General features: G+C 49.4%; 1 protein-coding gene across 1 annotated transcript in view; it reads right to left on the minus strand.

The window, feature by feature from the left end:
- Nucleotides 1-26,227, minus strand: part of LOC140389035 (uncharacterized) — a 338,021-nt gene extending 311,794 nt beyond the window's left edge. Inside the window, exon 1 of the mRNA XM_072473199.1 lies at nucleotides 25,955-26,227. Within this exon, the coding sequence (XP_072329300.1) occupies nucleotides 25,955-26,075 (121 nt within the window). The 5' untranslated portion in view covers nucleotides 26,076-26,227. The remainder of the gene's footprint in view (nucleotides 1-25,954) is intronic.
- Between the last annotated feature and the right edge of the window lie 831 nt (nucleotides 26,228-27,058).

The raw sequence follows: 27,058 nt of genomic DNA on the forward strand, positions 1-27,058 counted from the left end.
TATTTGTGGATGGGAAGTTCGCGAGTCTGGGAGCGCTGACCGAGAAATATGGGTTGCCCCAAGGGAATGCATTCAGGTATATGCAACTGAGGGCTTTTGCGAGGCAACAGGTGAGGGATTTTCCGCAGCTCCCGACACAAGAGGTGCAGGACAGAGTGATCTCAAAGACATGGGTGGGGGATGGTAAGGTGTCAGATATATATAGGGAAATGAGGGACGAAGGGGAGACTGTGGTAGATGAACTAAAAGGGAAATGGGAAGAAGAGCTGGGGGAGGAGATCGAGGAGGGGCTGTGGGCGGATGCCCTAAGTAGGGTAAACTCGTCGTCCTCGTGTGCCAGGCTAAGCCTGATTCAGTTTAAGGTATTACACAGGGCGCATATGACTGGAGCGCGGCTCAGTAAATTTTTTGGGGTGGAGGATAGGTGTGCGAGGTGCTCGAGAAGCCCAGCGAATCATACCCATATGTTTTGGTCATGCCCGGCACTACGGGGGTTTTGGATGGGGGTGACAAAGGTGCTTTCAAAAGTAGTGGGGGTCCGGGTCGAACCAAGCTGGGGGTTGGCTATATTTGGGGTAGCACAAGAGCCGGGAGTGCAGGAGGCGAGAGAGGCCGATGTTTTGGCCTTTGCGTCCCTAGTAGCCCGGCGCAGGATATTGCTAATGTGGAAGGAAGCCAAGCCCCCGGGGGTGGAGACCTGGATAAATGACATGGCGTGGTTTATAAAGCTAGAGCGGATTAAGTTCGTCCTAAGGGGGTCGGCTCAAGGGTTCACCAGGTGGTGGCAACCGTTCGTCGAATACCTTGCGGATAGATAGATGGAAGGGGAAAAAGAAGGCAGCAGCAGCAGCCCAGGATTTGGGGTGGGGGGGGGGGGGGGAGGGGGGGGTGGGCGGGGGGGGTGTAACTTGTGACAAGGCAGTTGCCAATTAGGGCTAGTTTTCATTTTTGTTATTTAATATTTATTCATTTTTTGTTTTTTGCTTATATAAAATAGGTCATTGTTATTTGTGCTGTTATAATATTGTGTAAAGGATGCACAATGTACTGTGTTGGTTGACCAAAAATTTTCAATAAAATATTTATTAAAAAAAAAAAAAAAAATGATGAAGCTGCACTTTTGCATCTGGTTCATTTAGTATAATTAAAGAGAAAGCAAGTGCAGTGAAATGTTTCAAAAATACAAGATTGTTCCTCCGGTAAATTGAACCGGTGAGAAAATAACTGCTCAAAATTTTAATTTTGCAACTGGGAACAGCATATTTATAAAGAGAAGCTTTTGTATGAAATTGGATGGTGTGGAGTGTTTCCAGTCATACGTTCACTCAATGCCTGGCAAAAAGCAAACTCACCTTGAGAACCTCTCATCCATTTTAAGAATTATACTAATTCTATTTTCTGAAGTACGAACTGAGATTAAAAAAAAGGAATATTGAGAAGTTATATTTCATAATTAAACACAACTGCCCGTCATGACAGCATTTAACGGCATTGTGGTGATCTTAGCCAAAGCAAAGCTCAGAATCTGCTAAACAGGGGGCGGAATTCTCGCAGCCCGGGGCTGAGAATCCCCGCGACCGGCGTGAATCGCGCCACGCCGTCCCGACGCCTGCACGTGATTCTCCGCAGGACCGCTCTACGTGGCCAGCCCGCTGATTCTCGGCCCGGGATGGGCCGAGCGGCCGTCGTAAAAAAGACGAGTCCCACCTGCGCCGTCCACACCTGCTCTCAGCCAGCGGGACCTCGGTGTGGAAGGGTCGGGCGGCCTGTGGGGGGAGCCTCCGATGTGGCCTGGTCCGCGATCGGGGCCCACCGATCGGCGGGCCGGCCTCTCTGGCTGGGGGCCTAGTTTCTTCTGCGCCAGACCCTGTAGTCCTGCGCCATGTTGCATCGGGGCCGGCGCATTGAAAGAAGCCACTGCGCATACGTGCGTTGGCGCCACTGCACTTGTGCGCATTGGTACCAGCGACACTGCGCATGCGCGGATCCCGCAGCGCCCAGTTCGCCCGGGGTCAGCAGCTGGAGCGGCGAGAACCGCTCTAGTGCCATGCTGGCCCCTTTTGCGGGCCCAAATTAATCGACGGGTCGGCCCGTTCACTCCGTCGTAAAACGGGACGCCGTTTACAACGGTGTGGACACTCTGCAGCGGGATTAGAGAATTCCTCCCAGGATGCTCCCATGTTTGATTTTGGATATTTTGTGACGAGAGGAAACACACTGCACAGCATGTTGCCGTCATCTTGAATATACTGCGTTACAGAGTGGAGGAAGCAGATTTAATAATTTTCAAAAAGGAATTGAATAAATTGTTGTAAAGGAATTGAATAAATTGTTTGAAAGGAAAGTATTTACAGAGCTATAGGGAAAAGGAGTTGAGTGTGATTCTCAGGATCTTTCTTTCAAAGGACCAACACAGACACAATTTCTAGTATCAAAATCCACAAGATTAGCCTGTTGTCCATTAAATAGGAGATACAATTGTCACCTATTTGGTCATGTTGTATTGCTGCATATTAGGCTGTCAAATAAATAAAGGTGCTTCCTCTGCCCTTTGACATGGCTGCAGTGCAAGACATCTTGGAAACGCCAGAAATATCAGAGTAATAGGCAAAGGCTGGAAACGAGGAATGACCCAATAATGACTGATTTTCTCCAGAAATAAATAGCCACAGTAAGTTGCAACTGGGATGGGGAAGATTGATAGTTCCTCCTTGTAACCAAATATGAAAGGAATGCAGAACTTTTTATTATTCGTTCATGGGTTGTGGGTGTGGCCAGCATTTCTTGATCATCCCTAATTGCCCCTGAGAAGGTGATGTTGAGCTACCTTCTCCAACCAGTGCAGTGAATGTGGTGTAGGTACATCCACGGTGCTGTTTCAGATGGAGTTCCAGGACTTTGACCCAGCGACGGTGAAGGAACAGTGATATAGTTCCAAATCAGGATGGGCATTGGCTTGGAAAGGAACTTGCGTGCAGTGGTGCCCTCATGAATTTGCTGCCCTTGTCCTAGGTGGCAGAGGTCACATGTTTGGAAGGTGCTGTCAAGGGAGCCTTGATGAGTTGCTGCAGTGCATCTTGTAAATGGTACACAATGCTGCCACTATATCTCGGTGGTGGAGGGAGCAGATGTTGATGGTAGCATATAGTAGATAGGATGCCATTCAAGCAGGCTGATTTGTCATTGATCGGATCAAGCACTCATCCTGGCAGGTGTAAAGTATTCCATCACACTCCTGACTTTCGCCTTGTAGATATTTGACAGGCTTTGGGGAGTCAGGAGGGGAGTTAATTGCCGCAGAATTTCAGCCTCCGACCTTTTCTTGCAGCCACACTATTTATATGGCAGTACATTCATTTTCTGGTCAATGGTAACCCTCAGTTTGTTGATGGTGTGGAATTCAGCAATGGTAATGCCGTGGAATGATATGGGGAAATGGTTAGATTCTCTCCTTGTTAGAGATGGTTATTGCCTGGCACTTGTCTGCTGTGAATGTTACTTGCCACTTGTCAGCCTAAAACAGAATATTGGCCTGGTCTTGCTGCATATGGACACAGATTGCTTCAGTGTAGGAGGAGTTATGAATGTCGTTGAGCATTGTGCATCCATAATTTTGACCTTATGATGAAGGGAAAGTCGTGATGAAGCAGCTGAAGATGGTTGGTCCTGGGACCAACCCGTGATGAACCCCTGCAATGACTGACCTCCAATTGCCACAACCATCCTCATTTGTAGTAGGTATGACTTCAACCAGTGAAGTCTGTTCGTCTGATTTCCATGGATGTCAGTTTTACGAGAGCACCTTGATTCCATGCTCGGTCAAATGTTGCCTTGACATCAAGGGCAGTTACTCGCACCTCACCACTTGAATTCAGTTTACATGTCGATATTTGGATCAAGACTGTAGTGAGATCAGTAGCCGAGTGACCCTGGCAGAACCCAAAGCATCAGTGAACAGGTTATTGCTGAGGAGGTACTGCTCAATAGCACTGTTTTTAAAAAATATATATTTTTATTCTCCTCCTTTTTCACATTTTCTCCCAAATTTACACCCACCAACAAGAAACAATAATCAGCAACAAATATGTCAATCCCCATAACAATAACAACGATCCCATTCTCCCACCAACCCCAAAACATTAGCCCGCATGTTTACATAAACAAATGACAAAAAGGAATCAGGGATTACCCATAGTCACCCTTAATACACACAGCCCCCCCCCCCCCCCCCCCCCACCCACCCACCCCCAACTAATGTTCGATGTTATCCAGTTCTTGAAAGTGCATAATGAATAATGCCCATGACTTGTAGAACCCCTCCGTCCTTCCCCTCAGTTCAAACTTAACCTTCTCAAGAGTCAAGAATTCCAACAGGTCACCCCGCCACGCCAGGGCACAGGGTGGAGAGGCTGCTCTCCATCCCAGCAGGATCCGCCTTCAGGCGATCAACGGATATCTGCCTCCGCACCCGTTTCCAACCCTGGCTGGTCCGACATCCCGAATATGGCCTCCCGGTTTCACATGCACCACCTTGGAAATTACCCGAAAAACCTACCTCCAGTACTCCACTAGCTTTGGACAGGACCAAAACATATGAACGTGATTAGCACCCCCCACCCCCAAACGCTTACACACATCTTCTACTCCTTCAAGGAATCAGCTCATCCTCGCCCTCGTGAGGTGTGCTCCGTATACCACCTTCAGCTGTATCAGCCCCAACCTCGCACATGAGGTGGAGGCATTTACTCTCCGGAGCACCTCACACCAGACCCCCTCCTCCATGACCTCCCCCAACTCTTCCTCCCACTTTGCTTTGATCCCTTCCAGTGGTGCCTTATCCTCTTCCAAAATAGCTCCATACACCGTTGACACTGCCCCCTTCTCCAGTCCTCTTGTCGTCAGCACCTCCTCCAGCAATGTGGAGACCGGTTCCTTCAGGAAGCTGTGTATGTCCTTTCTGGCAACATCTTCAACCTGCATGTATCTAAACATTCCTCCCTGCTCCAGCCCATACTTAGTTTCCAGATCCTTCAATCCTGCAACCTAAGACCCCGAAGGAACAAAACTTTTAGCATCTTAATCCCCTTCTCTTCCCATTTCTGGAAATTTTCATCCCACCTCCCTGGCTCAAATCTGTGGTTCCCCCTAATCAGCATTTCCCTTGACCCTGCCCCCAACCCGAAGTGTTGGCAAAACTGCCTCCAGATTTTCAATGAAGTTATTATTACCGGACTCCCTGAGTATTTCCCCGGAGCTATCGGGAGCGGCGCTGTTGCTAGTGCTTTCAGCCCCGACCCCCTGCACAAACTCTCCTCCATTCTGACCCACTGGGAATCAACCCCTCTGACACAGCTCCGCACCTTCTCCACATTCGCCGCCCAGTAGTAGTACATCAGATTTGGAAGACCCAAATCCCCTGCCTGCCTTCCCCTCTGTAGCAGCACCTTTCTCACTCTGGCCACCTTCCCTCCCCATATGATTGAGGTAATCCTTCACTCAATTTCCCTGAAAAAAGCCTTTGGCAGGAAAATCGGTAGACATTGAAAAATAAACAGAAATCGTGGCAACACATTCATTTTAACCGCCTGTACCCGACCCGCCAGTGACAGAGGGAGACCATCCCACCATGCCAGATCAGCTTTCACTCTCCCCACCAAACTAAAGATGTTGTACCTGCGAAGCCTCCCCCACTCCCGGGCAACCTGCACCCCCAGGTACCTAAAGTGAGTCCCTACCCTATGGAATGGCAGCCCCCCACCCCCGGCCAAAACATCACAAAATACTCACTCTTGTCTAGGTTCAGCTTGTACCCCAAGAAAGACCCAAATACCCGCAGTAGCTCCAATATTCCCCCTATCGACACACTCGGTTCCGACACATATAACAGCAAGTCGTCGGCATATAAGGACACCCTATGCTCTATCCCCCCTGCACTATTCCTTTCCATGCTCCCGAACTTCTTAATGCGATGGCCAACGGCTCAATCGCAAGTACAAACAGCAGGGGGGACATAGGGCATCCCTGCCTCGTCCCACGGTGGAGAGAAAAGTATCTCGAGCTGATGCTGTTTGAGCGGACACTCGCCCTCGGCTCCTTATATAGTAGCTTTACCCAGTTCACAAATCTTGGTCCAATCCCAAACCGCTCCAGAACTGCCATTAAGTACCCCCATTCTCGGCGTCCAATGACACAACCACCTCTGTTTCCTTCCCTTTCGCCGGTGCCATAACAATGTTCAAAACCCTCCTAATGTTCGAAAAGAGCTTCCTCCCTCTCACGAACCCCATCTGATCCTCACCTATCACCTTCGGGAGGCACTCCTTCAGCCTACCCGCCAGTACCTTCGCCAACACTTTTACGTCCACATTCAGAAGCGATATGGGCCTATGCAACCCACACTCCGTCGGATCCTTATCTTTTTTTAGCAACAGTGAAATTGCTGCCTGCCCCAAGGGTTGTGCCAACACCCCTTTCCCTATAGCCTCTTCAAACATCCCCACCATCAGGGGTGCCAGCTTATCCTTGAATTTTTTATAATATTCCACCAGAAACCCATCCGGCCCTGCCACCTTCCCCGACTGCATCCTCCCAATTGCATCCTTTATCTCCTGCTCCACTATTGCTGCTTCTAATGTAGCCCTGTCCCCCTCCCCTAGCCTTGGGTACTCCAGCCCATCTAGATATTCCTGCATCTCACGGTCTCCCCCGGGTGGCTCTGACCTGTACAACCTCTCTTAAAACGCCTCAAAAACCTTGCGAATCAGCTCCAGAGCCACCACCAACTTCCCTGCCCTATCCCTCACCTGAAGAATTTCCCTTGCCGCTGCTTCCCTCCGGAACTGACCTGCTAACATGTTCATCTCCATGTTCATAAACTGCGCCCCTTGCTCGTCTCAGTTGGTGCACCGCCTTCCTGGTAGACAGTCGGTCGAAGCTCGCCTGTAGTCCCTTCCTCTTTTCCAGCTTCGCTGGGTCCCCATCTTCTGCATAACTCCTATCTACCTCCAACATCTCACCTATTACCCTCTGCTGCTCGAAACTCTCCTCTTTGTCCACCCTGGCCTTAAACAAAATTACCTCACCCCTCACCACTGCCTTTAGAGCCTCCCAGACAACTGTCTTCGACACCTCACCCATACAGTTGAAACCTACATATTCCTTAATTATCTTTTCAATTTTCTCACAGAACACTTAGTTCCCCAAAAGCCCCACATCCAGCTTCCACTCCGGCCTCTGCGCCACCCCCTTCTCCAGTACCATATCCATCCAATGCTGAGCATGATCTGACACTGCAATTGCCGAGTATTCCGATCCCTTACCCCCCCAGCCAGCAAAGCCTTCCCCACCACAAAGAAATCGATCCGCAAGTATACCTTATGGACTGCTGAGAAAAACGAGTACTCCCGTTCCCTTGGGTGCAGGGACCTCCAAGGGTCCACCCCTCCCATTTCCACCATTAGCCCAGTCAGCGCCTTCGCCCCCCCCCTGATGGGACCAGCGAGCGCGGCCGTGATCTGTCCAACCTTGGCTCCTGCACCAAGTTCCAGTACCCCCCCCACAATCAGTTTGTGTGTGTCCAAGTCGGGGATGGCCCCAAACACCTTCCTCGCGAACCCCACATGGTCCCAATTGGCACCGTATACACTTAACAGCGCCACTAATATCCCATCCAGCGCACCTGTCACAATCACATATCTACCCCCCTGATCTGCCACCACCTTCTCCATCTGGAAGCGTACCCATTTGCTGACCAACATCGCTACCCCTCGAGCCCTTTTGTCAAATCCAGAGTGAAACGTTTGACTAACCTAGCCTTTTTTATGTCCCACCTGGTCCTTCACCCTCAAGTGAGTCTCCTGCAGCATTACCACATCGGCTTTCAAACTTTTAAGATGCGCAAGCACCCTTGACCTCTTGACCGGACCTCCTAGCCCTCTCACATTCCACGTGACTATCCTAACTGGGGGTCTCTCACCACCCCCACCCTTCTTATCCCCCATCATCATACCACCGGGCCCTGCCCCGTGAGCCTGACCCGTCCCTATCCATTGTTAACATTGAACCCCTTCCCCCCCTTCCAAGAACCCCCCCTATATTTCCCCTTGAAATACATCTCCCAGCATCAATCCCTTTCCCCCTTTCGCTCACCTCGTAGGCCCATTGAAGCCTGCTATCCAGGCTCCAACGTCCGCAGCCCTCCTCTCACCTCACCTCCGTTCACTAGCTGACTTTAGTTAGCTAGTGCTGGTGGCTCCCCCCGCCAAGATATATCGTCCCCTTCCACCCAGTCCCAGAGAAAGAAAAAACAAAACCAACAATCCAACCCATACAATTCCCTAACATAAGATTTAACCGTCGCAACACAGAACGCCAATCAACCCAACCATTAACTTGAACTCTGTAACAATGCAAAGAGAAGTAAATTACAATTCACATCAGTAAAAAGAAAGTTGTAGCATTTATACATTTTCCAGCTGCCCAAACACAGTCCACAGTCTCTCTTCCAGTTCTGCTCTTCACGTCTGTCCCAAGCCTTCTGCCCTCACGAACGCCTCAGCCGCCTCCGCTATCTCAAAGTAAAAGTCTTTGGCGTTATACATTACCCTCAGCTTCGTCGGGTACACCATACCAAATTGCACCCCCTTATTGTTCAGTGCCGGCTTCACCCGCCCGAACGCCGCTTATCTCTTTGCCAACTCAACCGTCAAGTCCTGATAGATCCAAACTCCAGCACCATCCCACTGCACCTCGCTCTTCTGCTTCGCCCAGCTTAACACCTTCTCCTTCACGCAGCACTTATGGAAGCAGATAATTACTGCTCTTGGCGGCTCATTCACCTTGGGCTTCGGCCTTAATGACCGATGAGCTCGGTCCAGCTTGTACCGGGAGTTCTCACCCTACCCCATCAGCTCCGCCAACTTCTTTGCGAAGTACTCTGTTGGCCTTGGACCCTCTGCCTCTTCGGGCAAGCCCACAATTCTCAGATTGTGCCATCTCGAGCGGTTCTCCAAGTCCTCGAGCGTTGCTCGGAGTCCTCAGTTGATCTCCACCACTCTCCGCAGCTCGTCCCCCATCGAGGGCTGTGCTGCGACACGACTTCCTCCACTTCCTTCATCTTCTCGCCCTGCTCTCTCACCTCAGCCGATGTCTTTGCCACAGCTACCCTCACCGGGGCGATTGCCTCCTCCATCAATAATTTCAATGAGACCGCCGTCTCCTTCCTCAAGGCCTTCATATGCCTCGCAAACTGCTTTTCCAGCTCCACCGCCATCACCTCGGTCATCTTTTCCACCGTAAGTAGTGCGGCCCCACCATGCGGTCCGGCATCCGCCATCTTGTCAGCGCTTTTGCTGGCCTTCTCATTCAACGGCGAACCCGGGTTTTCTTCCTTCTTCCTAGCTGCTTTTTGCATCCTCCAACGACTTATTATTTCTTCTTTCTTTCTTCAATCCGAAAATAACGAAATAATTATTTTCACGAATCTTTGCCCCAAAAATTCCAAAGTCAAGAAATCTCTTCCCCCGATTTTCAATGGGAGCCACCCAGTGTGCTCTAGTTCCCCTCTACATCGCGTTCTGAACTCAGGTCTGCCATCTCGATTGCCTCGCCTCGTGTCAAGCTCCGCCCACGCATCCGACCTCTGGGTCGATGCCTCCCGCTCCGGCCACTGGACACTCCCGCGAGGCTCCTCACCGGCTCCAAACCGGACCGACCCGACACCAGTCCCTCAGGCCCCAAAGGCCGAAGAAACCCGGGAAGAGAGAACCACGGGGAAACCGTCTAAAAAGTCAGAGAAATCGGCCACCAGCGGTAGCCTCTTATCGACGCAGCCACTGCGCTCGCGAGTGCCACCGGAAGTTCCCTCAATAGCACTGAGGGAGCCTTCCATCACTTTGTTGATGATCGAGGGTGGTAATTGGCCGTGTTAGATTTGTCCTGCTTTTTGTGGCTAGGACATATTTTGCAATTTTCCACATTGTTAGCTCGATGCCAATGTTATAACTATACTGTAACAGCTTGGCTAGCGGCTTGGCTAGCTCTGGTGCACCGGTCTTCAGTACTATTGCCAACATGTTGTCAGGACTGCTCGCATTTGCAGTATCCTATGCCTTCATCCATTTCGTCATGTGGAGTCACTTGATTTGGCTGAAGGCTGGCATCTGCGCTGTTGGTGGTGCTGCTGATGTTGGTAGAAACCAAAGTCGACCACCCACCCAGCACCTCTGGCTGAAGATCGTTGCATATGCTTCAACCTTGTTTTTTGCACTGAAGTGCTGGGCTCCCCCATCACTGAAGATTGGTTATTTGTGGAGCCTCGACCTCTGGTGGCGGCCACGGAGGATTAGGTCGCACATTTGCTAGCTCCCCCGTGATGGACTTTTGGACCTTTTTCACCCTGTTTTTTTCAGGATTTTATGGGACAAATCGGTGAAGCGTGAGACAGTAAGGAGAAATCCACCTCCTATGTATGGAGAATTGGACCAGAAGTGGCCGTGTGAGAAGACAAAGTCCTATCAGGAAGACGCGAGCAGAGTTGGTAACACAGGAAAGCATGGCGGAGAAGCAGGGCCGCGGGGAGATGGCACAGTGGTCGACGGAGCAGCTGGTGAAGTTTTTCGAAGATTGCTTCGCCAAGCTGAAGAAGGACACGCTGGACCCGATTAAGGCACCGATCGATCAAGTTGTGCAGAATCAAGAGACCCACGGGAGAGCAATCTAGGAGGTGGAGAAAAAGGTGTCCCAGCTCGAGAAGTACATAACCATGCTGGAGACCAAAGTGGAGACGATGAACGACCGCCAGAAAAGAATGCAGGAGAAGATGGAGGACCTGGAGAACAGGTCCAGGATGCAGAATCTTAAAATTGTCGGCCTCCCTGAAGGCAGTGGGAGATTGGATGCAAGGACTTATGTGACCGACATGCTGGAGAAGTTGATGGGGGCTGAGGCGTTCCCTCAGTGGATAGGGCGCACAGAGCCCTCGCAAAGAAGCCCCGAGCGAACGAGCCGCCGAGGGCCATGGTGGTACGCTTTCACCGTTTCCTGGACAAGGAACACGTTCTGCGATGGGTCAAGAAGGAACGGAGCAGCAAACGGGAGAACTGTGAGCTGCGCATTTATCAGGACCTGGGTGCGGATCTGGCCAAGAGGCGAGTTGGGTTTAATCGGGCAAAACTGGCCCTCTTTAAGAAGGGGGTGAAGTTTGGGATGCTGTACCCAGCCCGTCTGTGGGTCACACATGAGGAACGGGACTACTACTTTGAAACACCAGACGAAGTATGGACTTTTATTAAAGAAGAGGCTGGAGGCGAATTAAAAGACACTGAAGCCTTGGAGAAGTACTGTGGTGACGATTTGTTGTGCTGGGTTGTATAAATAGAAATAGTGCTCTGTGTAATAAGGGGCTGCTTGGATGGCTAAAGGTAACGTTGTCTTGCAGGGAGTTGGCTAGAGGAGGGATGGGCTTTGGGGTTGGTTCTGCTTTTTGGGTGATTATTTTTCTAAAGTGGCTGTTTCTTCACTGTTTTTTCTGATGTTTGTTTGCTGGGGAATGTGATGCTTTTAAAAATATGTATCCGTGTGGGGGGAGAGGGGAGGAAACAATGGGGAGACAAACTGCTTGGTGCCAGGGGCGGGCGCTATCAAGTCAGCATGGGTCAGCTGACTCTCAGAAGCGCAGTGGGGGATGAGCAGGTGTTAAGCTGGAGCTTGACTTGGGGGGGGGGGGTTGAGTTTCTAGTGTTGTTGCTAGGGGGGGAGGGAGACGAAGGGGAGCTGCTTTGCTGACAGGGGAGGAACTGTTACTAGGGGACAAATGGGAGGTCAAGAACGGCGAGTGCCCGAGGGGAGGGCTCGAGGAGGCGGAGGGCGCGAGCTAGAGGTTGGCCTAAAAAGGATGATGGCTAGTCGGCAGAGGGGGTGGGGGGCTGGAAGCCCCCGACCAGGATGATTACATGGAATGTCAGAGGGCTGAATGGGCCAGTCAAGAAGGCTCGCGTGTTTGAGCATTTGAGGGGGCTGAAGGTGAACGTGGCAATGTTACAAGAGACACACCTAAAGGTTACAGACCAGGTGAGATTGAGAAAGGGGTGGGTCAGCCAAGTATTCCAATCAGGGCTGGACTCAAAGACCAGGGGGGGTAGCGATCTTGATCAGCATTAGAGGCAGGGAGAATCGTGTCAGACAAGGGAGGTAGGTACATAATGGTGAGTGGGAAGCTGGACGGGGTGCGGGTGGTACTAGTGAACATATATGCTCTGAATTGTGACGATGTGGAATTTATGAGGCGGGTTTTAGGTAAGATCCCAGACTTAGAGTCACATAACCTGATCATGGGAGGAGACTTTAACACAGTCAATAAACCGGAATTGGACCGGTCAAAATCCACGACAGCGAGTAGGCCGGCTGCGGCAAAGAAATTGAAGGGGATTATGGAACAGATGGGAGGAGTAGACCAATGGAGATTTGAAAGGCCAAGGGCGCGGGAGTTTTCCTTTTTCTCACATGTCCACAAGGTATACACTCGCATCGACTTTTTTGTTCTGAGCAGGGCGCTAATACCAGAGGTGGTGGATACTGAGTACTCGGCAACCGCAGTGTCGCATCATGCCCCGCATTGGGTGGATTTACGGGTTAGTGTGGAGAGAGGGCAACGCCCGCTGTGGAGACTGGATGTGGGGTTGCTAGCGGACGAAGTGATCTGTGGGCGGGTTAACAAGTCCATTTAGAACTACCTGGAAATAAATGATACGGGGGAGGTCTCCGCAGCAACTGTTTGGGAAGCTCTGAAGGCAGTGGTCAGAGGGGTATTAATCTCGATACGGGCCCACAGAGAAAAGGTGGAATGGGCTGAGAGGGATAAATTAGTGGAGGAAATACTTGGAGGCCCCGGAAGCGGGAATACTGAGGGAGCGGCGGAGGTTACAGGCGGAGTTTTGGCTGTTGACCACAGGGAAAGTGGTGGAACAGTTGAGGAAGGCAAGGGGGGCGATTTATGAGTACGGGGAAAAGGCAAGCAGAATGTTGGCGCACCAGCTCAGGAAAAGGGAGGCGGCCAGGAAGATAGGTAAAGTAAAGAGTAGAGGCAGGAATACTGTCCTGGACCCAGCGGGGGTGAACGAGGTGTTTAAGGATTTCTATAGTAAATTATATGAGTCAGAACCTCCGGCTGGGGTGGAGGGGATGAGGCAGTTTTTGGATCAGTTGATGTTCCCGAGGGTAGATGAGGATCTGATGGAAGGGCTAGGAGCCCCAATTGAGATTGAAGAAATAATCAAGGGGCTGGAGGGCATGCAGTCGGGCAAGGCCCCGGGGCCTGACGGCTACCTGGTGGAATTCTACAAAAAGTTCTCAGAGATATTGAGCGCTCTGCTGGTGAGGACATTTAACGAAACAAGAGAGAAGGGAGTCCTCCCCCCAACAATGTCACAGGCCTCTATTTCACTGATTCTGAAACAGGGAAGGATCCGGAGCAATGCGGGTCATACAGGCCAATTTCTCCACTGAATGTGGACGCCAAACCGCTGGCTAAGATACTGGCCACAAGGGCACCGGGTCTCGCTTTACACAGATGACCTGCTCTTGTATATTTCATACCCGTTGGAGGGGATGGGGGAAGTAATGCGAATCTTGGGGGAATTTGGCAGTTTTTCGGGGTATAAATTGAACATGGGGAAAAGCAAGATGTTCGCGATCCAGGCAAGAGGACAGGAGAAGAAACTGGGAGAGCTGCCGCTTAGTCTGGTAGGGAAGAGCTTTCGATATCTGGGAATCCAGGTGGCCCGGGAATGGGAGGCACTGCACAAGTTAAACCTATCCCGGTTGGTAGAACAAATGAAAGGGGACTTTAACGGATGGGACATGCTCCCGCTATCACTGGGGAGGGTACAAACTGTGAAAATGACGGTCCTCTCCAGATTTCTGTTTGTCTTTCAGTGCCTCCCCATCTTCATCCCAAGGGCCTTTTTCAAGCGGGTGAATAAGGTTATTTTGGGTTTTGTGTGGGCGAGTAAAACCCTGTGAGTGAAAAAAGTGTTGCTGGAGCGCAGTCGGGGGAGGGTGGGTTGGCGCTGCCGAACTTCTGCAATTACTACTGGCCGGCTAATATAGCCATGATTAGGAAGTGGGTAGTGGGGGAGGGGTCGGCATGGGAGCGGATGGAGGCGGCGTCATGCAAAGACATCAGTTTGGGAGCACTGATAACGGCAGCTCTTCCGTTCTCGCCGGTCCGATACTCCACATGTCCGGTGGTGGTGGCGGCTCTGAGAATCTGGGGGCAATGGAGAGGATATAAGAGAGTGGAGGGAGCATCGGTTTGGACCCCGATTTATAATGATCATAGGTTTGTACCAGGTAGGCCAGATGGTGGGTTCCAGAGATGGCAAAGGGCAGGAATCAGAAGGATGGGGGATCTATTTATAGATGGGAGCTTTCCCAGCTTGAAAGCCTTGGAGGATAAATTTGAATTGCCAGCAGGGAACGAGTTTAGGTATTTGCAGGTGCGAGACTTCCTGAGAAAACAGGTGCTGGCCTTTCCGCTGCTACCACGGGGGATACAGGATAGAGTAGTCTCCAGTACCTGGGTGGGATAGGGGAAGATATCGGATAATTACCAGGAGCTTTCGGAGGCGGAAGAAACTCCGGTGGAGGAGCTTAAGAGCAAGTGGGAGGACTAGCTAGGAGGAGAGATAGAGGCATCTCTGGGCAGATGCCCCAAGCAGGGTTAATACCTCCTCATCATGCGCCAGGCTTAGTCTGATACAATTTAAGGTAGTCCACTGGGCACACATGACAGCGGCTAGGATGAGCAGGTTTTTCGGGGTAGAGGATAGGTGTGCGAACTGCGCAGGAAGCCCAGCAAATCATGTCCACATGTTTTGGGCATGCCTGAAGTTTAGAGGGTTTTGGCAGGGTTTTGCTAAGGCCTGGGTTAGTGATATGGCTGGGTTTCTCAGTCTTGAGACAATAAAGTTTGCCTTAAGAGGGTCAATGGTCGGGTTCACCCGGAGGTGGCAGCCGTTCGTCGACTTTCTCGGGGAAAATTTAAATGTCAGCAGATACAGTATTCCGGGGGGGGGGGGGGGGGGATTGTTGTTGTATGGTTGGGGAGTGTGAAGATTGAGATGAGGGGAAATGTTTATTATACCATGTCCATGTTGATGTTATTGTCTATGTTATTTTTATTAACATTTCCAAATACCTTAACAAAATAAATTTATGGAGCCTCCTCTTCCAGTGAGCCATTTATTTGTTAACTCCCATTCATGGCCGGAGGTTGCAGGACTGCAAAGCTTAGACCTGATCCTTTGGTTATGGGTTGCTTAGCTCTGTCTGTCACATGCAATGAGCCTGGTGTTGCAGATTGACACCTCATTTTTAGAGAGGTCTGCTGTTGATCCTGGCATGCCCTCTTGCACTCTTCCATTGAAGCAAGGTTGATCCCCTGACTTGGTGGTAATGGAAGAGTGGGGAATATGTACAGATTGTAGTTGTATCTAATTCTGCTGCTGGCTCAAATCGCCTCATGGATGCCTGGTTTTGAGTTGCTAGATTTGTTTCAAATCCATCCCCTTTTGCACAGCGGTTGTGCCACACAACACAATGGAGAATGTCCTCAATGTGAAGATAGGATTTTGTGTCCACAAGGACTGTGCAGTGGTCACTCTTACTGATATGCATGGAGAGATGCAGCTGCAAGAGGTAGATCGGTGAGGGCCAAAGTCAAGTAGTTTTTTCCCCCTCTTCTTTTTTTCTTCACTGCTTGTTACAGACACAGTCTCACAGCTTTGTCCTTTAGGACTCAGCCAGTTCAGACAGTCGTGGTGCTGTTGAGTCATTCTTCATGATGGGCACTGATGTCCTGCATCTAGAGTGTATTCTGTACCTTTACCACCCTCAGTTTACTTCCAATTGGTGTTCAACATGGAGGGGTACTGATTCATCAGCTGACTGCAGGGTGGTAGGTAGTAACAGCGGGAGGTTTCCTTGCCCATGTTTGACCTTATGCCATGGAACTTCATGGGGTCTGGAGTCAATGTTGAGGACACCCAGGCAACTCCTTCCTGATTGTATATGACTGTGCTGCTGTCCTATTTATGTGACCGGACATACCCAGTGATATTGGGGTCTGGGATTATAGTCATATTCACATATCTTACCATGTCAGAATGTTGCTGGACTAGTCTAAGGCAGCTTTCTAAATTTTGCCCTCAGCCCTCAAATGTTAGTAAGGAGGAATTTGCAGGGTCAACAGTGCTCGATTTGTCATTGTTGTTTCTGGTGGTTCACCCAGTTTCACTTCTTTTTTTAGACTTTGGGGCAATTTGATACAACTGACTGACTTGCTCGGCAATTTCAGAGTAGTGTTCAGAGTCAACCATATTATTGTGGGTCTGGTTTCACATGTAGGCCAGACCAGGTAAGGATAGCAAATTTCCTTGCTTGAAGGGGATTAGTGAACCAGATGTTTTTTTATACCAATCGACATAGTTTCATGATCACTTTTATCTAGATTTGCTTTTGTTTTTAAATTCCAGATTACTGCACTGACATTACTACAATGCCACCACCACCACCACCCCCATAGAGGAGCAAAAAGGTGGTTGAGGCCAAGCTGCCACTGAGAACACTGAGATGGAGGGAAGAAACCTCTCAGTAATCTTTGAGAAAATGGTTTGGCATTTTTCTTCCTTTTGCTGGACAAGCTGGCTTTATAAGCAAACTCGAGGTCACATTTCCCAACTTCCCATAATGCCATGCAAGGGGCATCAATACTGCCCTCGGCTTTTGGTTTCATACAAGGTTTGCTAACATTGAGAGCAGACTGCAACGGTCATATACTGGATTCCTGTTCCCCCTCAGTTATTGCAACATCACAAGATCATATATTTCAGCCCAATTATGTATAGAAACTAAGTAAAGTCTCCATAGTCCCAGGTGACATAGGATGCTTTCCCCTTTGAGGGGGAGAGCTGACTGGTGGTGATTTAACCTGAGGATCACCACACCTCAGGCAAGGGGCAAGGTTAAGAAGGCAGGCCTGCTTGAATACCCTCAGCCGGTGTGAGAATTGAACCCACGCTGTTGGCCTCGCTCTGCATCACGGACCAGCTGTTCAGCCAACTGAGCTAAACCGGCCGAAGCACAAAGAGCATTCCCAGCAAGCATGACATCGTAACATTGGCAGGTGATTCGCAAAAACTGCTGGGAAATGACATGAATGGTGCTTCCTATTTTTAACGTGGTTTCAGATTGTCAGTAGATAATTAGGAAAATCTTTCTGTCAATTTGACACGAGCCCCTTATGGTTTTGAACTAGAAAGATCTTCATCTGTCATAATACCACCTAACCAGTAGCACAGTGGTTAGAACTGTTGTTTCACAGCATCAGGGACCCGGGTTCGATTCCCGGCTTGGGTCACTGTCTGTGCGGAATCTGCACGTACTCCCAGTGTCTACGTGGGTTTCCTGCGGGTGCTCCGGTTTCCTCCCACAAATCCCGAAAGAAGTGCTTGTTAGGTTAATTGGGCATTCTGAATTCTCCCTCAGTGTACCCGAACAGGTGCCGTAGTGTGGCAACTCAGGAATTTTCACAGTAACTTAATTGCAGTGTTAATGTAAGCCTACTTGTGACACTAATAAAGATTATTATTATAAAAACTCTTGACACAAATAAAACAAATTTTTTTTAGCTCTCTTGAATGGAATATATACTGTTGAAAGAAATACCTTCAGCATGGTAGAGAATAACAGGCAAAATAGATTACAAAACTTATTGTTTGGTGATGCAAAAGCATCACACGTCACTTCATTAGCAATAAAGTTACAGGCACTCCATCAGGGAGCTACGTAATCACAGGAATTTATTGTTGAGACTCACACTTGACCAGCAGCTTCCACAATTTCCCCTATCCTCTAGAGCATACCCATGTTGTTTTTTACATTTTCCCCCAAATTCTGTCCTGAACAGCTATCATGTCCGTGCTGCTTTGCTTGGATCAGTCCACAAAGAATCTCTGGTAAGACAATGAGCAGAATTTGATGAGCCCCCCTCACAACCCAAATCCCGCGGCGAGTACAGTGGCAGGTGTGTTTTATTGGGTAGGAAGATGGGCAGCCTTCCTGCCCCTGCTTGTGGCCCTTAAGTGAGAAATTAATATACATTATGGGCTTCATCCCACTGCCGCTAGTATTAACGCAGCATCAGGCAAGGGAATCGCCATGCAGGGAACATGACAAGCAAACCCATACGGATCTAACAACGGGAATGGGAGACTGAGAGCCACTCCCAGCCCTTGCTGCAGAGCCTCCTCTGCCGCAACCCCACCATCACTCGCCTGTGGCCTGGACTTTGGGGGGGATTTCATGCTGGCAGCAGCCACTGCCTCCCCAGTGGTGCTGCTGTTCAATAGAGCTGCTGGCTTCCGATTTGCCGTAATAGTTTTGTGGGAAGGACTTCTTTCCCGGAGTCCTTGATCCCGGTTGGGCCTTCTGGTGGCCAGTTAAATTTCTGATCCGTACTTCATTTAGCGAGTCTTCCCTAAAAGAGGTAACATGGGACTCTCTCCAGCCCCCATTGCCTCCTTTAAATACTGCCCATTGTCTGTGATTGTTTCACTCAGTGTGCAGGTGGATCCTGACAAAATCTTAGCCAACAACAAATAGGAAGCCTGTGTTGTGGCTGTCTTTCACACTCAGAATGGTCACATTTATGGTTAAGCAAAGCAATAGACAATAATAGTATTTATTCATTTATTCTTTCACAGAATTTGGGTGTCACTGGCTAGACCAGAATTTGTTGCCGACTAACTGCTCTTGAGATGGTGGTGGTGAGCTTCCTTCTTCAATCACTGTAATTCATGTGGTGGAGGTGCCCCTGCAGTGCTGTTAGGAAGGGCGTTCCAGGATTTTGACTCAACGACAGTGAAGGAACTTCATTTATTTCCAGATCAGGATGGTGCATGGTTTAGTGGGGAATTTACACATGTTAGTGATTCCATGTTTCGACTGCCTTTGAGCTGTTAAGATTTGTGGGTTTGAACGGTGCTGTTGAAGGAGACTCGAGGAGTTGCTGCAGTGCATCTTATGAATGTGCAATGGTAGTGAAGGGAATATATGTTTAAGGTGGTCGATGTGGTGACAAACCAGCGGGATGCTTTGACCTGGCTGGTGTCGAGCTTCTTGAGTGTTGCTGGAAAGGCAAGTGGAGAGTTTTCCATCACATTCTGGACCTGCTCCTTGTAGATGCTGGACAGGCTTTGGGGAGTCAGCAGGTAAATTACTTGCTTCAAAATGCCAAGCCTCTGACATGCTCTTATAACCACAGTATTTATATGGCTGGTCCAGTTCAGTTTTTGGTCAATGGTAACCCCCAGGATGTTGATGTTGGTGAATTCAATGGTGGTAATGCCATTGAAAGTCAAGGTGAGATGGTTAGATTCTCTCTAGTTGGAGATCGACATTGTCTAGCTTTTATGTGGCATGAATGTTACTTACATTTATGTAGCACTTTTAACATTGCGATGTAATCCGTGGTTTCAACGCTTGTATTTTTTGAGAAAGACCCTCATTGAAAAAGGAAATCGAGAAAGGAAACTGACCCTTCCAGTTTCTAACACTGAAAGCAATTGAAACTTTATAAAAGGACACGGTCATCAAAGCTCAGATGATGATCCAAATGGTGCAGTATAGACAGGCTACAAGACGGTGGCTATTTCCAAAAGCTGAGAATAGACAAACACACAAGGCTGTATCCTCCGCCGGTGGGATGCTCCATTTTGCCGACGGCATGGTGCTGCCCCATAATGGGAAACCCCATTGACCAGCCAATGTAACGGAGCATTCCGCCGGCGGGGTGAACCTGAAATGTGGCACGGCGGGGCGGAGAATCCAGCCCACAGTTTCTGCACTTATTTCTGTTATTTGAAGATAACATTGGTAGAGGAGGTGCTTCTGCAGACGTGTGTGATTTTTGGTGATGATCTTGTGGTTGTACATTGCTGTCAGTTGGGGATCAGGTTAATCCTAAGAAGAGGAGTTGAAGTTCACGAGGAAGTCAGAATTTTAAAAGGACTTTGAGGTTGATTGCATTTATTTTGAATGGACTGCCAATCACTGCTGAGGGCAGCACGGTAGCATAATGGTTAGCACTGTTGCTTCACAGCACCAGGGTCCCAGGTTCAATTCCCGGCTTGGGTCACTGTCTTTGCGGAGTCTGCACGTTCTCCCTGTGTCTGCGTGGGTTTCCTACCACATGTCCCGAAAGCCATGCTGTTAGGTAATTTGGACATTCTGAATTCTCCCTCAGTGTACCCAAACAGGCGGCAGACTGTGGCGACTAGGGGCTTTTCACAGTAACTTCATTGCAGTGTTAATGTAAGCCTACTTGTGACAATAAAGATTATTATAAGATACCTTTGTTGTGTATGTCAGTTAATGTTTAATATATAGTTTATCACCCACAATGTGCCTGTTAATTCATTTTTAAAAAAATTTATTCTGGGTTTTAGAGTATGGATTGTTACATAGATGGTATTTAGTGTATTCTTTGTTTGGTTTTTGTACAGTAAAGATTATTTGTTTTAAAGTGTGGGATCTTCTGGCTTAGAACCATAGAAAAGTTACAGTGCAGAAAGGCCATGCGATCCATCCTGTCTGTGGCGGTCAAAAAGGATTTTTTTTTTTTTAATTCCATTTTCCAGCATTTGGTCTGTAGCCTTGCATATCATAGTACTTCACATGCAGATCCAGGTACCTTTTAAATGAGTTGAGAATTTCAGCCTCAACCACCAACTTAGATTGCGAATTCCAGATGTCCATCACCCGCTGGGTGAAAACGTTTTTCTTCCATGTCCCCTGTAATTCTTCTACCAATCACATTAAATCTATGCTCCCTGGTAATTGACCCCTCAGCTAGGGGAAACAAGTCCTCCCGGACTAGGTCCCAATAATTGCGCAGACCTCAATTGAGTCCCATAGCCTTCTCTGTCCGAAGGAAAACAACCGAGTCTATTTAATCTCTCCTCATATCACAAATATGACCATGTTCTTGACCAAGATCATAACATAGTACCTGAGGTACTTCACAGGATCTTTACCAAACAAAATTTGTGATAGGACCAAGGAGCAGATATTAGGACAGGAGACCAATGTTTTGGTGAAAAGGGTATGTTTTAGGAGAAGACAGAGGTAGAGGTAGAGAGGTTTATAGATGGCATTCCAGAGCTGAAGATCTAGACAGCTGACGGCACTGCAACAAACACAGGATATGAGGGATGCAAAAGAGAATAGACTTGGACGAGAACAAACTTCTCGGAAGGTTATAAAGTTGAAGGAGGTGACGGAAATGGGATGAAGTATGGCTATGGAGGTATAGGAAGAGTGTTTTGAATTTGAGGCATTGCTGCCCTAGGAGTCAATGTCTGTCAATGAAGACTGGGATACGGGTGCAAGAAATCTTTTTTTTTTTTTTAATATTTTTATTGGCATTTTCTACATTAATAAACAGTAATATATATTTTATTTCCTGCATTAATATATTTTATTGTACAGAAAGGTTTATTCTGTCCTTCCCTTAATTCACTTTATGTACATTGCGCCGCCCTCTGGCTCGGCCTGTGGTCCCTTCCTCCCGTCCCCCCTGCCCCCCTTGTGTCCTCCCCATTTTCCTCCTCCCCCCCTCTCTTTTCTTACCCCCGTCCAGGTCAACTTTGGCTGTGTTTGCTTTGTGATCGGTGAGGCCCCCTCCCCCTCCTCTGCCGCCATGTCTGCGAGCCAGTCTGCAGCTGTGGGTGGTGCTGCCGATCGCCAGCCGAGCAGGATTCTCCGGCATGCGAATAGGGAAGCGAAAGCAAGGGCGCTGACCCTCTTCCCCATGTGTAGTTCTGGCTGCTCTGATACCCTGAGGTTTGCCACGATTGGGCATGGCTTCACCCTCACCCCCACAACCTTGGACATTGTCTCGGAGAAGGCTGTCCAGAACCCAGCAAGTTTGGGACAGGCCCAAAACATGTGGGTGTGGCTGGCCAGGCCCCTTTTGTTCACATTTGTCCTCCACCTCCAGGAAGAACCTGCTCATTCAGGGTCTGGTCAGGTGTGCTCTGTGCACTATTTTGAGCTGCATGAGGAGGAGGTGGAGTTGGCCCTGCTCATTGCTTCGCTCCAGAGTCTCCACCCCACCTCTGTCCCCAGTTCGTCCTCCCATTTCTGGTCTCGTCCAGTGGTGTCCGAACTCTGTCCAGTAACTGTCCGTATATTTTCCCACATGGGTTCCCTTCTTTGCTGCTTGTGCCTATCAGGTCCTCCAATAGTGTGGTTTCTGGGGCCCCGGGTACCCTACTGTCTCCTTGCGTAGCAAGTGTTTTATTTGAAGGTGCCTCATTTCCTGTCCTTTTGGTAGTCTCCACTTTTTTGTCAGTTCGCCCAGTGTCGCCAGTCTGTGCCCTACTTAAAAGTCTTTGACCGTCAGTGTGCCCCCGTCTCATCTCCATCTTTTAAAGGTGGTGTCTAGCAAGGCTGGGGGGAATTTGTGATTGCCGCAGTTGAGGGGGACATCTTAGTTAGCCCGAAGAGCTGTCTCAGTTCGGCCCACGTTCTTAGCTTGGTCACTACCACTGGGCTCGTTGTGTATCTTGTTGAGGGGATGGAAGTTCTGCTGTAGCCAGGGCCCAGAGGCTCGTTCCTTTACAGGAGGCCTCCTCCATCTGTACCCACGCTGAGTCACTAGGCGGCCAGCCTTGTCTCCGTGTTCGTAGAAGGTCCCCCGTGTCTGGCGGAGTTGGTACACTGCTTTCCTGGTGGATAGAAGGTTAAAGTCCATTTGTAGCTTTTCCCTCTCCGCCAGCAGCTCTACGGTCGGGGCCTCGGAGTGTTTTCTGTCGACTTCCAGAATGGAGTCCACTAGCTGTTGCCTGGCAACCCTCTCTTCCCTATCGCTGCTAGCCTTGTAGGCTATGATCTCTCCTCTGATCACGGCTTTCAGTGCCTCCCAAAACGTGGAAGGTGAGACCTCCCCGTTTTGGTTGTTACTAACGTAATCGCCTATGGCCCTCAATGTTTTTTGGCAGAAGGCCTTGTCGGCCAGGAGGTCCATGTCCAGCCTCCATATGGGGCACTGGGCACGGCCCGTCTCCAACCTCACATCCATGTAATGTGGAGCATGGTTGGAGATAACGATCGCGGTATTCCGCTCCTGTGATCCTTGGACGCACCGCTTTCCACACTGGAACAAAGTCGTTACGGGTGTACACCTTGTGCACTTGTGAGAAGTATGAAAACTCTTTCTCTCCTGCAGGAACCTCCATGGGTCCACCGCCCCCATCTGCTCCATAAATGCTCCCAGTTCCCTAGCCATGCCAGTCTTTCCCCCTAGTCTGGGGTTTGATCGGTCGGTCAGTGAGTCCTGCACGCAGTTAAAGTCGCTCCCCATAATCAGTCAGGTGTGTGTCAATGTCCCCTTCCACCCCTTTGCCTGCTTTCCCCTATCCTCGCTCCCCTTGCCCTGCTCCCACTCATCACATTGAAGGGAGAGACGAGCCCGAAAACGAGGCAGCACAGTCTCACGTAGTTTGCACATAGTTTGTATTATTATTGTCTCTGTTTGCGGTCTATCCTCCACTCTCCATTACTTTCTGTTTTCATCGCTGACGCGATTGCTCTCCCTCTAAGTTGTTTGTTTTAACTAACTCATCAGCCTCCGCCGGGGTGTTGAAGTAAAGTTCTTTGCCTTTAAATGTCACCCAGAATCTGGCTGGGAATAGCATTCCAAATCGTACCCCACTTTTATAGAGCTCCGATTTTGCTCTATTAAGCTCGGCCCTCTTTTTTGCCAGGTCCGCCCCAATGTCTTGGTACACACCGATTCACGTCTTTCCACAAGCATGATTTTATCTGTCGAGCGCACCTTAAGATCTTTTTTCGGTCTTGGAACCAGTGCAGCTTCGCGATTATCACCCTGGGCTGCTCCTCGGTTTTGGGCCTGGGGCAAAGCGACCTGTGTGCCCTGTTCATTTCTGGGGGGTTTGGAACATCCTCCCTCCCCACTAGCTTGCCAGCATTTGGGCAATGTAGCCCGTTGGATCTCTTCCTTCTATCCCCTCTGGCACCTACTATTCGGATGTTTTGCTGTCTGAACCTGTTTTCCTGGTCCTCCACTTTCCCTTTTAGGCTCCCCTGGGCCGCCACCAACCTTTTCATTCTGGTTTCCAGAGCTACAATCCTGTCGCTCTGGTCCATAGCTGCCTTCTCCAGGTACAGGATTGTTCTCTCCTGTGCTTCCAGCTTCCGTCCCAAGCCTTCTATGGTGCGCTGCATGGTGTTTGTCGCCACCGACATCACCCCCTTCATCACCATGTGGAGCTCCATCCTGATCACTTCTTTCATGCCATTCAGCTCCTTTTGTAGCACATTCCTCCATTTGTCCCCCTGTGCGGGGGGGACGGGACGACATTAGGTGAATTGGACATTCTGAATTCTCCCTCCCTCTACCCGAACAGGCGCTGGAATGTGGCGACTAGGGGCTTTTCACAGTACCTTCATTGCAGAGTTAATGTAAGCCTACTTGTGACAATAAAGATTATTATCAAGGAATAATCTTTGTTAATGGCAGATGACATCTGTCAATGGCTCGCATGAACAGGATCACAACGAACCAGATGTCCTCCTGAAGCAAAACCATTAAACAGTGTCAAAGTGAACAAGTAGAAAACAACATTCAAGATATGAAAAGTGAAGTATGGGGCATTATCAACTTTCTGAATATGGACAGAAGTTAGATTGTTCTCAAGTTCAGTGTATAAGATATCTCCTTCCAACAACAAGCCACAAATATAGAGAACTCTTGGAATTAGTCCAAAGATGTGTGAATTAGGTGGATTGGCCATGATAAATGCCTTTAGTGTCAAAAAAGGTGAGGTGGGCTTTCTGGGCTACGGGGATAGGCTTAAGTGGGGTGCCCTTTCCAACGGCTGGTGCAGACTTGATGGGCCGAATGGCCTCCTTGTGCACTGTAAATGCTGTGAAATTAGGTTCTGTATCAGTTAACCTTCATCCTGAGCTATTGAAGAAAGAATATGATTTACATGGAAATGTCACATGAGACGTGTTTGGTGAGATCAAGAAAACATCTCAAGCACCACTACAATGAAGATATTATTCAACAAGCAATGCACCCAAAACATGACTGGGCACATTTCATATGCAAGGAGATAGCCTGGGGTCATCTTATCATCTTCTGCTTTGTTTGGGGCTATTTTGAAAAATTTAACAATTTATTACAGTTAAATGCTGCAGAAAACTATGCCACCTGCACAAAATAATTAACTTGATGTGTCTACCAGACACAAAATATTTTGATGCCAAGTTGAGCATAGTGTACCTATCTCACGTGACCAGGAAGGTTGCCAGCCAGCGAGAAAGTCACACCGTGCTGTTGCAATTATTTTATTCTAAATATATATGAAAGGAGTTTTATAGTTAGGAATCTTCTACCAGGGCAAATATCAGGGCACTATTATCTCTTCCACTGTACCAATTGTTTTTTACAGAAAGGTATTTTTAAAGAATGCATTCCGTCTTCTTCTGAAGAGCTATAACTGCGAAATAAAGTCACCTTCCCTCATTACAAATGATTCCCAGAAATCGTCCGAACGTCAGCTGTAAACAACAACAAACAAAAGTAGGTTTTTAATCCTGCGCACACTGGCGTGTAGTTCAAGTGAGGAAAATAAAACTGCAGCTCCCAGAATACTTAACCCATCCCGTGAATGCCACGTCGAGTATTTACAACAAACCGCCAACAACAGACGGCATTTCTTCTTGTTATATTTATATTAACTGGAGCTCAGCTGGCCATGCAGCGCAGCAGCGGGGGTCAGTATGGCGTGTGGACAGCAGTTTTGTGTGCAGCTCTCTTATTATCAGCAATATACATCTGATGACAGGCTGCACGTAAAAGACTTACAGCATTGCAGATAGATGAGTCGCAGTTTCCACGGTCTGTCCTCGTTCTTTCTGGTGGTTTTCAAGGATAACGGCGTGTAGGTCTCTCTGGAGGTGGTGCTCTGCCTCTGCTCTGGTGCCATTGCTCCCCCTGTGCAGCTCGGAGTCTGGGAGCAGCCGGCAGCGCGGACACGCGCTCACAGCAGCAGCGTCCTGGGCGGCACCACTTCAATCACAAGCTGTCGCCTTGGGGTCGATCATCCCCAAATGCTGGTGCCTCTGGTAAAAAGTAGCTGTTGAGATTAAAAGGAATTGTCTGCAACGTGGTGTCACTTCAAGTTTATACGCCCAGCAATAACATAACGCGTGATTTATGATATATATATATATATTTAATAAACCATGGTCTCAAATTTGGGCTCTGCCGGTTCTGGCGCAAAATCGACGCTGGAGAATGTGAGGAGAGTGGAGTTGCGGCGTGCCTTGCCTCACTGGGCAGCACCCTGGGCGCGATTCTCGACGGCGCCAACACGGCCTCAGGATCAGCAATTCAGGCCCCTACTGGGGGCCAGCATGGCACTGGAGCGGTTCACGCCGCTCCAGCTGCTGATCCTGGCGTCAACTGGGTGCCGTGGAATCTGCGCATGCGCAGTGGCACTGGCGCCAACACGCGCAGTGGCTTCCTTCAACACGCTGGCCCCGACACAATATGGCGCAGGACTACAGGGGCCGACATGTAAGAAAGGAGGCCGCCAGCCAGAGAGCCCGGCCAGCCGATCGGTGGGCCCCGATCGCGGGCCAGGCCACATCGGAGGCCCCCCTGGGGTAGGACCCTCCCCCCCCCCCCCCCCCACCCCAGCCCCCGACTCTTCCACTCCGAGTTCCCGCCGGCTGAGAGGTGTGGACAGTGCCGGTGGAGGATCGCGCGCCAGCGGCGTGGTGTCTGTCCTGGGGATTCTCCGGCCCGACCCCGGGCTGAGAGAATACCGTCCCCAGTATGTGTGCAGAGTGTACACCGGGATGCGCACAGGGACATCATCATAATAATCTTTATTAGTGTCACAAGTAGGCTTACTTTAGCACCGCAATGAAGTTACCCTAGTTGCCACATTCCATCGTGTTGGGG

The sequence above is a fragment of the Scyliorhinus torazame genome, chromosome 14 (assembly GCF_047496885.1).
Source record: "Scyliorhinus torazame isolate Kashiwa2021f chromosome 14, sScyTor2.1, whole genome shotgun sequence".
NCBI lineage: Eukaryota > Metazoa > Chordata > Chondrichthyes > Carcharhiniformes > Scyliorhinidae > Scyliorhinus > Scyliorhinus torazame.